This window comes from Vigna radiata, chromosome 11 (assembly GCF_000741045.1).
Source record: "Vigna radiata var. radiata cultivar VC1973A chromosome 11, Vradiata_ver6, whole genome shotgun sequence".
In the NCBI taxonomy this organism is placed as follows: Eukaryota; Viridiplantae; Streptophyta; class Magnoliopsida; order Fabales; family Fabaceae; genus Vigna; species Vigna radiata.
Window position 1 is genome coordinate 1,301,288 of NC_028361.1, and position 16,742 is coordinate 1,318,029.

Sequence of the window (16,742 nt, forward strand, 5' to 3'; positions counted from 1 at the left end):
ACCTCTTGGCCAGTGGAGGAAGGGAGGCTTCCTTGGGGGAGAGTTAGATACTGTATTCATCTTTTCTTATCATTACAGAGGAAATATCAATACATGTATATACATATCTCTTACACTGTTGAGTGGGTGTGCGTTTTTTTTTTGCTGCTGTTCAGTTCCTTGCATAAAGGAACCTAACAAAATCCTTGATGAATGTGTTCATTATGAGTATTGCTTGACTGATAATGAGACGATCTTTTACAATTATTATGCAGGATGGGTGCATAGTCTGCCCAACAACTGATAGCACATTTGATCTGCTAACAGGAGATATCAAAGAATGGTATCCAAAAAATCCTGTTCTGAGAGTTCTCACACCCGCTTTGAGGAAACTCTTTACCTATCCTGTGAAAACTGATGAACAAAATATCTACATCAGCCTGAGAGGTGGGAAAACCGATGCTTCTGCAGAAATTGTCTTTAGCGGGAAGGCTCAACCTGGTGTAACTGCAACAGATGTCAATGTTGAAGAGGTAACAGCTATAACAACCTGATAATTAATCTGGATCTATGCTATTACATTCCATATCTGCCCTTTTGACTTATTGACTAGTTTTATGACATGGTTAGGTTAAAATGGTTGTTGATGAGGATCAAGAGGGATTTGGTTTCACTGTAAAGAATGAAATAATAAATGGGAGAGCAGCTGTTATTGGTTTCCTCCTGTTGTTGGATTTTGAACTTTTAACAGGTAAGGGTCTTTTAAAGGGAACAGGTTTCTTGGACTTCTTATACTCTGTCTCTAATGCTTTCAATTAGACATCATCTGTGTTATATCAGCTACGAAAATATTCATCTGACCCTCAGCAGGATAATATGTCCTGTTAGTGTTCACATTTCCATTTTGTAAGTTCTGTATCTAATATCGAGTTTAGATCTTGGTAAATGTACAACCTTTTGTTTTGTGTTTTGATGTTACTCTCTGTATACCATACACATTTTTAAAGGTCATAAATGACAGTGGCATTTCAAAATGTTGTCTTCTCCATGCATTTCTTCTATGGGGATCGTTGATCATCATCAAGTGTTTGTTTGGTTTGTGATGGAGATAGAATATAACTCAACCCATTCATGTGTTTCGACCCAACTATGTAAGCTGTAGGAACTTGGTTTTTATTCACCAACAACTTTTTTCACTTTCGTTTACAAAACGACTATGTTATTTTTATTTCGTTTTCTCTTATAGAAGACTTGTATAGGAATGAATTAAAATGTTGTTCAGTATTTTCTGTACAAATTTTTCAAATGGGAAAAATACATAATTAGTTTTAACATTATTAGACGATTTCTAGTGGACATTTAATCTAATTGTCTAACAAAGTGTTTCACCAAAGCATCTAGTACACATGATTTAGAACCACCCATCATTTTTATTAGGGATGGAAAAAAAGTCAAGCCACCAACTCGGCCAAAAAAGGCAGGATGTGATTAGTTTTCAACTTGAACCTTAATCAACTCGATCCGCCAAGTCCGGCAGTCTGACAGACCAATCCCACAACCTGACTTTATTAAAAAAATTAAACTCATGACACTTCGTATTAATACAGTCTGATAATTTTTCATATTAACATAGTCTGATAGTTCAACCAAAGTTTAGTGCAACATAACCAAAATCTGAAACAATCCAGATGATAACTCGACTTCAGTCCATTTTCATATAAAAAGTAAAAAATTTAACTTTCCATGCGATATTAAATTTTCAATAATAGAAAAAAAAATATGCAGGTTAAGTAATGGGTTATAAAGTTCAACCTCTTTTTGATTTTTAGGTCAATCCAACTCTGCGTTTTTGATAGATTAATATTGAGTCGGGTTTATTTGTTTGTTACTCCTAATATTTATATACCGGAATTGCTAATTTTCTTGATCAAACAAAAATGGGCAGCATGAGTTGAAAGGTGATATTTTTATGAACTATTTTTTAAGCCAGGAAAGGAAAATTATTTTGTTGTGAAAATGGACACAAATTGTTGATTGGGATTCCACATAGTTGACATATCTCACCACAAAAGGATAAATTTACACTTTTTTGGCGTCCACTGAAACGCGTAATGTGCATTATAGATATTTGTTGTTAGATGTGGTTCTCATTAGATTTTGGAATGCAGGTTGAACTCTTCAACCATTATTCTCTTCACACAAAAAGTGACTCTCTTAACTAAACATATAGATTAAGGTTGACATTTTAAGATATTCTTTTACATATTTTTATTTAGTTGAAGACACGCAATGAACTCTGGTTGTATGTTGTTTCTAATACGATTTCTGGGTTGTTAATGAAACATCATTAATGGCATGGTCTAAACAGAAAACAACAAATTTTCACTTTTCCATGCCCGCATTGAATTCTCACTTAAGCTTTAAGCAAACTTATATAATATTGACACTTAGCCCTGAAGTTCTTCCCATTGAATGAATGGACCCCAAATCAATTGTTGGACTATATTGTTAACACAAGTTGCTCTAGTTGCACAACCTAATTTTCTTTAACTTTTTGTTGTTCTCATGAACATCTATCACCATCATTTTCCCAACTCTCACAAATTTTATTTAATGAAGAAAGCGAATGAATATGGTATTACCATCTCATGAAACAAATGAAACATTTATGTTCAAACTTTCCATCGGTTCTTGGAATATAGTTTGTGTACAAAATGACATAGCACGTGTGGTGTGGGCATGTATAACTTGCATTTGCTATGACAGTTCTTCTTTTCCTTTCCACCATTGAATCAAGGTTATATAAATCGTGTTTTTCTTTTTATAAAAGCACCAAATCGGTTCAGTTTTTCTTTTCAATCATCAAAACGGGTAGTATTAACGATAAATGTGTAATTATCTAAGTATGAATTGAAAAAATAAAAAAAAGGTGTTTGTCAACACGATTTTTCTTAAGAAATCGTGATGATTATTGAGTGTATTTTAGCAAAGTCATACGTAAAAGAATTAAAGCATATTTTAGCAAAGTCATACGTAAAAAGGTGTTGGAAGAAAAATCTATACCAATACATATTTTAGCAAAGTCATACGTAAAAGAATTAAAGCATATTTTATGAATAATATAATTGATTCTATCTGCACCTACAAATATCATTATTCACAAAAATTAAAATTAAAATTTAATTTATTTTATTAATTAAACTTAACTAAAATTAAATTTTAACTTATATTCAATTTAATTTATATTTTATATTTTATTTAAATTTTATTTTAAAAATTTATAAAATATATTTTTTTTAAATATTTACACATACTTACAAATATGCCTAAATTTTAAAATATTTATAAATATTTTTTCAAACAGATATCCAACATGTTATATAACAGATCGATTTTCTTTTATTGCAAATTGAATAATGGATAAACATGTCATACCCGTCGTCATCCTACTAATATAATAATAATAAGGTCACTATAAAATTAGATATTATTTTGTTCACATTGAACTTATTATCTCTGTTATTAAATATTATGAAGTCGGTATACATACCTTATGAAGAAGAGGTCTAAGGAAGGGTCCAACACGACACCACCTCAACCACGCGCTAATCATAACGCACACTCATGTCACGCGCACACTTCTGTCTCCAAGTAGTCGTGTGTATTCTCACTCCTCGGGGATGCGCCTGGGCTTCCAAAGCAAAAACTGAGCATTGTAAATCAAATTCACGTGTCACAATATTCTCAACAAGGGGAAGATTCATTTCGAATACAAAAGCATTGATTAGGAGTTCAAATAAAATATATTAACAAGTCAACAAAAATTAATTTTTTTTATTAAAATTACTAAAATTGTGACAAAAATATATTATAGATACTTTCATGATAACTAAGAAAGTTATCATCTTTCCATTGATCATATAGTATATTTAATGAAAAAATATATATTTTTCCGTTGTGTGAGCTAAAAGAATTTTGATTGGTATATAGATAGAGGTGGCGTTGTTATGATTCTTTGTCCCTCCAAGTTGGTTAGACTTTACTTAATTGCATGCATTTCGATCATATAGTTTTACTTTGACTTTGAAAATTTTGACTTTCGATCCTTCCACCGTCCTCTTACTATGTTGCCTCTTTCAATCTCTCTGACTCTTAAATTCTTCAACCCTATATAAACCACACCGACCTCCATCTCTCTCTCACAGATTCAACAAACTCAGTACAGATACCATAATCTCAGTTACCCAAATGAATAAAAGTTCAGCGCTGCATGCAACGTGTCCAAGCAGGGACAACAAGTTTAAGGGTGTTCGCCGTCGCAAATGGGGCAAGTGGGTGTCGGAGATTCGAGTTCCGGGAACCCAAGAGCGGCTCTGGCTGGGAACCTACGTAACGCCGGAGGCGGCGGCGGTTGCCCACGACGTCGCCGTATACTGTCTCAGGAGGCCTTCTTCGTTGGACAAACTTAACTTGCCAGACACCTTGTCTTCTTACAGTGGTCAGCTGAGGGACATGTCTCCAAGGTCTGTTCAGAAGGTGGCTTCCGATGTTGGCATGGATGTTGACGCCAGACACATTGCTGCCGGCGGAAGTTCAAGTGGGGTGGCACAAAGTCCGGAGAGTGAGAAGAAAATGGAGGAAAGGAATGGCGTTGTTGGAGCTGATGATTCTGATGAGTTTTGGTGGAATGGTTTGGAGGGTTATGATAGTGGGACTTGGAAAGGAAGTGGTGAAGATTGTGCAGATAGGGATGCCTTGAACATTTCCATTGAAGACTACCTTTAGGTGGAGAAATCAAGCAGAAACTTTTCCCTAGCCGTCAGTAACGAAAGAGAAGAAGAAATGTTCAAGTGATCAAGGTTTCATCTACAGTGATGTTTTTTTGACCTTGATGTATATAGTCTAGATACTCACAAATTAAAGAAAAAAAGTAATTTCTCTTAGCATTTCCTCGTGTTTACATCAGCTGATGTAAAAAGGCCAGAAAAAGAAGGTCAACCACTCAAAAACAAGAATGAAATAGGTGAATCTGACACTTTCACACCACTTGTGCAAATTGCTGTAACTCTTGGAAAACGCACTCAGACTTGAGTGCGTTTACCTTTTCTTTTTACCACAGGCGCAATTCAGCATTGACGAAAATATTTCTTCGTAAAAATAATTCAACCCGTTTACTAGTAATATTTCAACCTATAAATTACATAAATTAAACTAAACAGGTAGAAATCACGTTTTGTGTAAAAGTTAAAAATAATGGTACGAACTGATTATGAAAAAAAGAAAACTGGTTATGTAAGTATTTGAGGATAGAAGACTTACCTTGATTAGTTGGCATTTTTGTCGAACAGCTGGTGGGCACACAAAAGTAGCAACTGACTGCAGATAATAACTACGGAGCACGGAGACAGATCGATACGCGTCATGTATGCACAGCGAAATCAAATACTCCCACTAAAAGTCTACGCTCATGATATTTTGCAATTTTGAAATCAACACACTGTCTGATAAGCGGAATAACCATACTGTAAATTTATCCATCACCTGCATGAGTAAAAGCTTTTGGTAGTGAGGAACAGGACAATCATAAAACACTAAAACTGATTGAGTTTTATTTACATTTTGGTAAATTTTATACTAGTGAATTGAGTGCAAAGTATTGATTTTATTTCTTTGATTTTATAATTTTTTTAAAAATATAATCTAAATTTAAAGTGGTAAATTATTGGTAATAGAAATGAAAATTGTTTTCAAGGACATGTTTTAATTAGGAGTGTTTCTTCTTGCACCACCTCACATTATTTTTTACACCCTACATTCCAAAAATAGTAATATGTTAAAACTTTCGTATAATTTTTCAACAAATTTTAAAATTCGTTAAAAAAAATTAACAGATTTTAAATTTGTTAAAGAAAAAATTATTCAACCAATTTCAAAATTCGAATTTTGAAATTCATCAAAAATTTAAAATATTTTTCAATGAATTTTAAAATTCAATTTATGGAGATACAGGAAGAAATTTGAGGTAATATAGGGAGAAAGACTCCTCACCTAGAGGCAAAGCTTCCAAAGGACAGAGAGTTTCGAACTCCAATCTCATTGCTTTATCCATAACTTTTGGAAGTTTTTTAAATTTTTTTTCCTAAGAACAGAGATAGAAAGAAGTGTTTTTTCTTGTGCAAAAGGTAGATGTGATGCAATAAAATAAATTCGTCTACCTTACTCTATTATTTATAGAAAATGAATTTTAATAATCTTATATGAAAATTGATTAGAAATCACACCATAAGACAATAATCACTTAATCACACCAACAGATGAAAATATAAATAAAAGCACAATATACATTTAATATGGTTTAGTAACTCAAAACTTATATCTACAATTATTCTTATAAATCGATTCAAACTTCTGACTGAGAAAAGAATGGTGGTTGGTCGTAAGCATCTTATCTTTGTTGCAGCATTGCACAACTGTACATCATTCAATTAGGCAGATTTTATTTTATATATAAATAAGCATCACAACCTGAAAAAGCACAAGAATTAAGAAACATCACATTCAAGTTTCAGAATTATCATGGTTTATAAACGGCTAGTGTTCCTAGTCAAGCCTCTCAAAGCCCTTGCCTTCTCCCTCAGAACAAATTTCTGTGTCTTGCCTGTTGATGTCTTTGGCAGATCAGCAAACACCACAGTTCGAGGAGCCATATAATGAGGCAAACGATTCCGACAAAATTGGATAATCTCATCTTCTGTAGCAGTGCAGCCCTCCTTGAGTTTCACAAATGCACAAGGTGTCTCTCCCCAATAATCATCAGGTCTCCCAACAACAGCTGCTTCAAGAACTGCTGGATGACTGAAAATCACTCCTTCTAACTCAATTGTGCTGATGTTTTCTCCCCCAGAGATTATGATGTCCTTTGACCGATCCTTAAGCTCAATGTATCCATCAGGATGCTTCACTCCCAAATCCCCACTCCGAAACCATCCACCTTTAAATGCTTCTTCTGTTGCTTCCAAATTTTTCAGATAACCATTCATGATAGTGTTGCCCCTGAACATCACCTCACCGATTGTTTTTGCATCACCCGGTACACTCTTCATTGTTTCTGGATCTTTAATATCTAGATCTTCCAATCCAACATGAGCCACTCCTTGTCGGGCCTTGAGTTTTGCCTGCGCAACTCGAGACAGATTGTTCCATTCTGGTTTCCATGCACAAATTGTCGCTGGACCATAAGTTTCTGTCAAACCATAGGAATGAGTCACACCAAATCCAAGCTCTTCCATCCGAAAGATCACATCCGGCGGAGGGGGTGCACCACCTGTCATCACTTCCACCTTCCCAGGAAGCGGCTTCCGCACTTCAGGAGGTGAATTGATTATCATGTTTAAAACTGTGGGTGCACCTGACATGTGGGTAACCTTGTGCCTAAAAATATTGCCAAATATCCCTTCGGCAGTCACTTTTCTTTGGCAGACATTTGTGCCACCTTGAACAGCAATTGCCCAAGGGAGGCACCAACCATTGCAATGAAACATGGGAACACACCACAGATACACGGGCATAGACTTCATCTCGTTAAGCAGAACAGTAGCAAGAGAATTAAGATAGGCACCTCTGTGACTATAGATCACACCTTTGGGGTTGGATGTAGTCCCAGAAGTGTAATTCAGTGAGATTGGACCCCATTCATCTTTTGGCCTCCTCACCTCGAATCCAAGCTCCCCTCTTTCTATAAGATCCTCATATATCAAAGTGTTGCTAGCATGGAGAGGTGATCGGTCACCACACTCCGAAATTAAGACCAACTGGGGAAGGTTGGTGGTGGTTTTTGAAAGGATTTGAAGTGCCCCCCTAGCAATATCGAGTAATTCATAATCAACGAAGATAAGTTTAGCCTCAGAATGTTTTAGCAACAATGAGACCATTACAGAATCGTGACGAGTATTTAGGGTGCAGAGAACAGCCCCTGACATCGGAACAGCAAAATGTAGCTCATACATAGCTGGAACATTAGGGGCCAATACAGCAACCTGATCTCAAGCTCAAACAATCAAAATTAGTTCGATATGCATAATGTTCCACTAAAACCGAACGAATCAAACCAAACAAAAAGAAAAAAGTTTTACTTTTTATCCAAAGAAAAGAGTGAAATTTAGGTAAAGGGTAGGGAGCGAAAGAAACAAACCACATCGCCGGGAGCAAGACCGACACCGAGTTGAGAAATGGAAGAAGCGAGTTTGATGCAGCGCTGGTGGGTCTGTTGCCACGTGTAGGTAACGTCGCCGAAGACGATAGAAGGTCTGTGGCGGTAAACGACGGCGGCGCGGTCCAAAAAGGTGATCGGAGTGAGCGGAACATAGTTAGCAGAGCAGCGGATACTTCCTTCCATCTGAAACCCTTCAAGCACATGCCACATTCAAGGATACCAGTTATTATTTAATTATATTTGTTTCATTTATACTTATCTTTTTCTTTCATTTATATTTCTTTCATTTATATTTTACAATATAATGATATAATGTTGTGTGTTAGAATTTTATATTAAAAAGTAAAATAAATTTAATTAAATGAATGTACTGCATTGGTGAGTAACATCACATCCTATAAAAAGAGTTTTGTGAGTACCATCACCACCTTACCTTAATCAAATACATTGTACTAGTCTAGGATAAGGTAGTTTAATTGTTGTTCTTATCTTTTCTCAAATTTTTATGCACGTTTTTTTATATGGATAATGATATTTAGATATTATTTTTTTTTATAATATTTGAATATCATCTACATGTCATTATGTGTTTGGTCCAAAATTATTCAACAATATATAATAATAATCATAAACGCCACCATAAACCAATATTAGAATGACACATAAATGATGTTCAAATGTTATAAAAAAAATGTTGTCTATTATTGTCCTTTCTATATACATCAATACGAAGTTATTAAAAAATAGATCATATAAATTAAAAATTAATTAAATATATTTTTACTTTTTAAATTTTGATATGAAATTAAGTTTTTCTTATTTCAAATTTTGGTATAGTTGGATGATTAAAATATATAACAAATAAAGTTAAAAAATTTTGGTAAAAAAGGAGTTTTCTAAAATTGAATGACTAAATTGTAGAGCCGTCAAAATGGGTCACAACCCGCGAGCCAACCCGGCCCGTCACGGGTTTGGGCTGGGTTGGGTTTGAAAAATACAACCCACTTATATGCGAGTCAGATTTCAACCCAGCTCATTCAGACCCGGCTCATGCGGGTTGAACCCATGGTGAGCCGGGTTGGCTCATTCAGACCCGGCTCATGCGGGTTGAACCCATGGTGAGCCGGGTTGGCCCACCAACCCACCTACCTAATTTTATTTTTTTAATTTATTATTTTATTTATGAAATCCTAAAAAAATAAAATACTTTCTTCACTCGCTGTGTATACCAAAAAAGTAACCTCTGCTCTCACAAATCACTCATGGTACTTGCTCTTATTTGACGGTGCTCTCACCCTCACTTCACTACAATTCTTCAAAGAGCAGGTAAAACACCCTTCCTTTTTTTCTTCTCTTTTCTCCACATTTTTGTTTTCTCACTTCTCTTTTTTTTTTTCAAAAACCCTATAATGACAAAAGTAGGGGTTTGCGAATTTGTTTTTTGTTCTGGGGGATTTGAAGACATGGAATGATTTTTTCATGTTCTGACATGCTTGTATCAGATTTTGTTCATTTTATTTAAATAATTTGAGTATACATTATTTGAACAAGTTCTTTTTGATATCTTTGAATTTGAGAAATTATTTGAACAATACTAATATTTTTTTATTGATTGTCGGAATTGTTCTGATATTAAGAAAATCTTTATTAGTGAATCTGGAGACAACAAGAACAAGGGTTAAGGGTTACAACAAGAACAAAAAATGATGAATATAAGAAACTTATTTTTATGATTTTTGTGTTTGTTTTTTAATAACATTTGAATTATATTGTAATTTTTATTATTATTTTGAACTGTCTTTAACATAATTTTTTGGGAGTGAAAATTGTTTAAATTTAAATTACAGAAAGTTTGTATTTTTTATTATTTAAAAAAAATGTAATTAAATGAGCTAGTGAGTCAACCCGTTTACCCACCAACCCGTGGTGAGTCGGACCGGGTTCAAGTTTTTCTGGCTCGCTAATAAATGAGCCGGGTTGGGTTGGCTCACTAAGTGACCAACCCGTGATGGGCCGGGCTGGGTCGAGTCAGGTTACCCGTTTTGACAACTCTATTAAATTGTATTTTAGTTTGAAAGAGAAACTAAAACCAAAATCGCCTTATGTAACACCTTCCGAAAAAATTTCCTGGAAGGTCACCAATCCCATAATTACTCTAGGCTAAACATGTTTAACCATGGTGTTCTTATGAGTTAGGCTACTGAAAAGCAAATGCATTTGTTGATATGAGTACCCAAATCAATTCCTTTAAGTTATCATTCAACTGTATAGTCTCATACAGTCTCCAGATCCCTCTCATTCCGGTGTATGTTCGATTCGTCCATGTACCCCTTCACTCGAAGCCTGCCAAGAGCCACACTTCCCGCCCTCGTCAGTGCCCGAGCGTCACAAAATATAGGGATTAAAAACATATTTAATTATATATATAAAACTTTTAAATTTAATTGCATTAATTATCTTATGTTAAACAATATTTCATCTTAATGTTAAACATCGGTACATTAATATGTAAGTATCAACCGTGAAAATCATTTAAAACATAAAAAGAAATTTAACTAATTAGATTATTTTTTTTTTCAAAAATTTGAGACTAAAATACATTAAAATTTAGATTAGAGAAGAATTTTAATTTTAGGTCAAAATAGAATGATGGACATTTCTATTTTTATTGAATATTTATACAGTAAAATTATATTTTTTAATAAAATAATTTTTAAAAATAAATAAAGAAGTAAAAATATTGACCATTATTATTTCTTTAAGTTTAACCACTTCTTTTTAATAATTATTTCTTTAAGTTTAACCACTGCTTTTTTTTTTTTTACAAATTTTTAAATTTAAGCATACAAAATGAATAAAAATTATTTTATTACAAAAATGATTTTAATTCCGTAATTATAATAATAATATTTATTATTTTTATTATCCTAAAATCAAAATGTAAACACATGTTTTCCCTAATTCACAATAAAAGAAAAATAACAGTCCACTAATTGACTTTATTTTTCAAATTTACTATAAAAAGAAATAGATACATACTATTAATATGAAATTTTTTCTTTTTTATTCAAATAAAAATTTCACTTGAATTTATTTCCTACTCTTAACGAAAACAATGTCACCATTATCATTGTATTAAAAAGGCACAATAATAGCTTTTAAGACTACATATGTATTTTATTCTGGTTAAATTTGTTTAATCATTAAAATAATTACAATAACAAAAAATAATAAAATTATTATTATTTTGATTATTAAAGTAAAGTTAAATAATTTTTACAATTTTTTTTCAATGTTTGTGATCTTTATTTTTTTTTTAAATATTTATTTTAACTAATAAATAATTAAATTTAAGAAAAAAAAGAGTTAAATTAAAAGAATTGTTAAATTCTAAAACAAAGTTACTTGAAAAATAAAATTAAAATAAAAAAATTATTTTAATTTAAAAAACAAAATTTCTACGCACGTAAAGTTCTCTTCTATGGAATATTATCAAGTAGTATAGACATGTTACGTTGAAATGAGCCTTGTTAGATGAATAACTATAAAAAACAGAAACAAAAATATATCTAAACCTTAATGTTATGTTTTAACGTTAATTCGGTGTTAAAGTTGGTTTAACAATATGTTAAATTAATGGAAACATTCCAGCGACGTTGAATGTGGAATTCTGGGTGATTCGCATTTCTCGCACACAACCCGAAACTCTCTCATCTCTGTTTTCATCCCTCCAACCATTTTCCTCATAATCAAATAAACTCTTTTTTCTTTTTTCAATTTTCCGTTAATGTCCTTTCCTCCCTTCAACCTCCAGCTTTTCCTCTGTACACAACATAACAACAATTAAAAACATTTTCTTTTTCTTTCCATTTCAACAAAGAACCAAGAAAATCATCCTCCATTGTTGTTATTGTTGTTGTGCTCTGTTTCCGTTGCAGCAAATTCTTCACATGGTTTTAGCCTTTTCACCATTCAAAGATCAAGGAATTTGAGCTCTTTTCCTTCATTCCTATTCATCTACCTCCTTTTCGATTCAATTGTCAACCCTCTGATTGGGGAATCCCTTCTTTGTTTGTTCTTCCGTGGTTATACATTTCCTGTTCATTTATTCATTTACAGCGCTTCATTTTCAAAATCTCAAGCCATTTGGCATTTGAGTCCTTTTTAAGATTCTACAATCTGGGAGAGGTGTAAAGCATTGAATTTTGAAATCCACAGCAGAATTTTATACATTGGTTCTTTATGAATTCTTGTTACGTGGGATGTAAGTTGATAGACACATTGCAACATTGATTTTGTTGGTGGATTTTCCACTGGCATGATCGTCTTCGTAGTAGGGTGGGAGCTTCTGGGTTCCCAAGAAAATACAAGTGTACTACCCAGTTGCTTAACAACGTTAACAAGTTTCACAAAAAGGTAGTGATTTATTGATTGATTGGAGAAAGAAAGCAACACCCCTTTTGTAAGAATATGGGGTGCATCTGCTCAAAAGACTCCTCAAGCAAAGATAGAGTTGATGAGTATGAGAAAGAGAAAGAAAGAGAAAAAGAGTCGAACAAGTCTTCAGTGCAACTGATTGCTCCTTCTGTCTCAACTGCACAGTCAGATAGTAGTAAAGGCACGGATGGTTCGGTTCCCCTTATTGTTGACACATCAACACAAGCAAATAGAGGGTCTGTCATAGTGACTGCAGAGGATAAAAGCAACCACTCAGATGCCACACAAGGCCAGCACCAGAAGCGCGTGACAGTGAGTTGTGGTGTAGATGACAGAATGCCGATGATGAGCAGAATACTTAGCGTGCAGCATATTGCAGGAGAACAAGTTGATTTCGGATGGCCAATTTGGTTATCTTCAGTGGCAGCAGAAGCCATCAAAGGGTGGGTGCCTCGACGGGCAGACTCTTTTGAAAAATTAGGCCAAGTTAGTTTCAAAATATCACTTCTTCATGCCACCCTTTTTCTTTAGAAATGTTTAAACTAGTTTACATGCAAGTGAATGCTGTATGTGCAGGTTGGACAAGGGGCTTATAGCAGTGTGCATAAAGCTCGTGACCTTGAGACTGGTAAAATTGTGGCTTTGAAGAAGGTTCGGTTTTCAAGTGCAGATGTGGAAAGTGTTCGGTTCATGGCAAGAGAAATCTATATTATGCGTCAACTTGACCATCCCAATGTCATGAAGCTCGAGGGTCTTGTTACTTCAAGAACGTCCACCAGTTTGTACCTTGTTTTTGAATACATGGAACATGACCTCGCTGGGCTAGCAACTGTACATGGCTTGAAGTTAACTGAATCACAGGTACATGCCCTGCATGTTAAGACTTAAAAGTACTTTTAAATAGCTACTATTCTTTGACAAATTTCTAAGGAGTTAATGATGATTACCTCGAGTGGATTCTGGTCACTGCAAGCTTTGCTTTCATTTCTAAACCAGAAAGAGTTGAGGTGCATTCTGTTGAAACTATAAACTGAAGTTACATTGTGTTAAGGAAAAGAAGAGTGGATGTATTAGTTTATAGCTAAATTGGCCATTAACTTGTTTGGAAAAATGAATGGTAGTTTCTTAGTTGTTCGTTATTCAGTTATTTTCTTGTTGGCTTTGCAGATAAAATGTTTTATGCAGCAACTGCTTCGTGGGCTTCAACATTGCCACAGTCGTGGTGTGCTGCACCGTGACATCAAGGGTTCAAATCTTCTTATTGACAACAATGGAAATCTTAAAATAGGAGATTTTGGTCTTGCAACAGTATATGATCCTGAAAAAAAGNAGCCATTGACTAGCCGTGTTGTGACNCTGTGGTATAGGGCACCTGAGCTTTTGCTGGGTGCTACAGAGTATGGAGAAGCAATTGACTTGTGGAGTGTTGGTTGCATTCTAGCCGAATTGCTAGCGGGGAAGCCGATCATGCCTGGAAGAACAGAGGTTGGTTTCATGAACCAATGTTCATAATTAGCACTTGTACTGAAATGGTGTCGTTTTTCTAAATTCTGTCTACTTCTGTCATTTCATTTAACATTTTCTGACTACGTGTTGTGGTGTGTGCTATTCTTCCATAGTTTACTCATTTTAAGCCTGTGTTTTAGTTTATATGTTCAAGCCAAATCCGAGTGTAAAAACTGTACAGATGTCACTTTCAAAATAAGCACATTGAAGTAGAAGGTTCCCTAACCAAGTAAACAGAAGAGCATAATAAGCATGTAATTTCTATTACTACTAAGCACAGACAAAGAGTTGCAATTTAACTTTGAGAGTGATTTAATTTATGCAGGTGGAACAAATGCACAAAATTTTTAAACTTTGTGGTTCGCCGTCTGAAGACTATTGGCAGAGAACAAAATTTCCTCATGCAACAAGTTTTAAGCCACAACACCCTTACAACCGCAAAATTTCAGAAACATTTGAAAAATTTTCTTCCCCGGCATTGGCTCTTGTTGATAAGCTCCTCACAATAGAACCAGAGGCTCGAGGATCAGCAACTTCCGCACTCGAGAGTGAGGTAATGCTGTGAAGCCTTTTATTCTTTCTTTTTTTCAGACGTACTTTACATGGAAATTAATTCTGTTTTTATGCTGTTATATAAGTACTTTTAGTGCTTTATCAAATGAAAACATCTGACAGCTATTGAAAGTTTTGAATTTTACTCAAGAGCCCCAACTGACTTTTTTCCCCCTTATATTCTTTAAGGCTTTTAAGACTGTAGTTTTTCAAAGTGATGATGCTCTATTTACTACCAGTTTTGGATATCCTACTTATCATATCATATTCATGTTGCATATTTGCTAGTTCTTCACTACAAACCCCTTACCTTGTGATCCCTCAAGTTTACCAAAGTTTTCACCAAGCAAGGAGTTTGATTCCAAGCGTCGACAAAAGGAAGCTACAAGGTAATAAAAGTTTTATTTCTCTACAAAGTAACATAACTATATAATAACAGTGAGCAAACTCTGTGATGGAGATACATGTTATATAGTGGAAGCCAAGACCGTGTTAAAACATTTGCATCCCATTAAAGATTACATTGAACGTTCTGTTGGTACCGTTTAATGCTGTAATAAAAAGTGTCATGTTCATAGAACTTCACCTTTATTTTCAATCAGGAAAAACCAGGAAGCTGTTAGAGGACGTGCACCAGCATCGGTTTTAAGAGGAGCAGGAGATAGCAAGGCACTGGGTTCGCCACAGTATAACGCTCAGGGAAATATATCTATGCTGGTATGTTTATGCTTCTAAACATATATTTCCATGGTGATTGATTATCATTGACAACTTTCCATCGGTTTCAACATTGACAGAGGAAACCAAACAGTATAATGTGCCGTCAAAAATACCTGTGCCAAGAGAATAGGGAGGCCAAGGAGAACGGTGAAGGAGGCAGAGTAAGTGTACACGGTGGCTTCACGCATGCTGCTACAATGACACGCGGCAGTGTAGCAGGATCATCCACATTGAGTAAGAGAGTAGAACCATCTTTGAAGAATCAGAGGTCTTATTTGAATCCTGCAACAGCAGATTTATGTACCTCTGCCGTCAAAAAGGAACCAGACTCATCTGCTGTTGAATCCACCATGGTAAAATACAATCTAACTTCTCTTTATTACCACCTCATTTCTGGTTTGCAACATTCTCAGTAGTCACAGAGGTACATATAATAGGAGCATAACATAACAGTTTTTTTATATACCTGTTGTGGTGTGATTTTTCAGGGTTATATGCCGAAGAAAAATAGGATACACTACTCTGGACCATTGATGCCTCCGGGTGGGAACCTCGATGACATGCTTCGAGAGCATGAGAAATTAATGCAAGATGTTTTCCGTAGCGTCAAAAAGGCCAATCTGTAAAACCATTACCATTCTGCTCAAAAGGGACTGCAATGTAAAATCTTTAAGGAAAAGAAACTGGGTTGTCTCTATGGCAAGAAGACAAACATGTACCATGCATTCTTAACGATGCATTATTAATGATGCAAAGGTATATTTAACAATGCAATGGCTTACAAAGAAACGACACACCAAAATAATATATGCGAAGATAAACAAACTTTAACTCTATTAATAAGCTCGTTATACAGTGTCACTTCTTTGCAAAACACGAAATTTATTATAATTTTTAAATTTTCATATAAATAAATTCCCGATTTTGATGAAAATGTGCAATAGTTTCATGGACATTTTTTCTCCCTTTTTCTTTAGTTTCAAATGTCGGCAAGTGAACTAAAATACCTTTCTATCAGTTTTAAGGTTTTACAAGATGAAATGAAGTTTTAAAATAATTAACCATGAACTTTATTCACTTTATTTTATTTTGAAAGTATTAATTATAGTTCAAATCTCTTGGAAAAAAATAAAAAGAATAAAATATTATATAAAAATAAAAAATTCTTTAATTTATTATTTTAAAATTTTAGATAAAAAATGATATCAATTTCTATACAATTAGACCCGTGTTTCGTTTAAATATGTGAATGAGACATATTTAGAAAAATTATAACACAAGTTTGCATTTAAATGTATAATCTTAAAAGTAGAATTTAAAAAAAAAAAAACATGTG

The 16,742-nt window shown here is 34.1% G+C and overlaps 4 protein-coding genes and 1 long non-coding RNA gene across 5 annotated transcripts; 3 read left to right on the top strand and 2 right to left on the bottom strand.

Moving 5' to 3' along the window:
- Positions 1-254: 254 nt before the first annotated feature.
- Positions 255-1,013, top strand: LOC106777256 (the record flags this gene model as incomplete). The annotated part of the gene is given in 2 exon segments (XM_014664821.1): positions 255-512; positions 610-1,013. Coding segments are annotated over 2 exon segments (447 nt in total), but the record flags the coding sequence as incomplete, so codon positions are not given.
- A 2,376-nt stretch (positions 1,014-3,389) lies between these two features.
- On the bottom strand, positions 3,390-6,116 carry LOC111240538. Its single transcript, XR_002665946.1, has 3 exons — positions 6,028-6,116; positions 5,299-5,520; positions 3,390-3,685 (listed from the first exon to the last, which is right to left on the bottom strand). It is a non-coding gene; the product is annotated as an uncharacterized LOC111240538 (long non-coding RNA).
- On the top strand, positions 3,894-5,135 carry LOC106776583 (ethylene-responsive transcription factor ERF020). The gene has a single exon (XM_014664065.2). The coding sequence runs from the start codon at positions 4,228-4,230 to the stop codon at positions 4,762-4,764; it is 537 nt and encodes a 178-aa protein (XP_014519551.1). The 5' UTR covers positions 3,894-4,227; the 3' UTR covers positions 4,765-5,135.
- Positions 6,117-6,450: 334 nt separating the features above from the next.
- LOC106776350 (probable acyl-activating enzyme 1, peroxisomal) lies at positions 6,451-8,436 on the bottom strand. Its single transcript, XM_014663780.2, has 2 exons — positions 8,171-8,436; positions 6,451-8,015 (listed from the first exon to the last, which is right to left on the bottom strand). The coding sequence occupies exons 1-2, from the start codon at positions 8,399-8,401 to the stop codon at positions 6,561-6,563; spliced, it is 1,686 nt and encodes a 561-aa protein (XP_014519266.2). The 5' UTR covers positions 8,402-8,436; the 3' UTR covers positions 6,451-6,560.
- Positions 8,437-11,711: 3,275 nt separating this feature from the next.
- On the top strand, positions 11,712-16,339 carry LOC106776584 (probable serine/threonine-protein kinase At1g54610). The gene is made up of 8 exons (XM_014664066.2): positions 11,712-13,114; positions 13,205-13,489; positions 13,796-14,113; positions 14,460-14,687; positions 14,975-15,075; positions 15,289-15,403; positions 15,484-15,759; positions 15,895-16,339. The coding sequence occupies exons 1-8, from the start codon at positions 12,662-12,664 to the stop codon at positions 16,030-16,032; spliced, it is 1,914 nt and encodes a 637-aa protein (XP_014519552.2). The 5' UTR covers positions 11,712-12,661; the 3' UTR covers positions 16,033-16,339.
- The last annotated feature ends 403 nt before the right edge of the window (positions 16,340-16,742 follow it).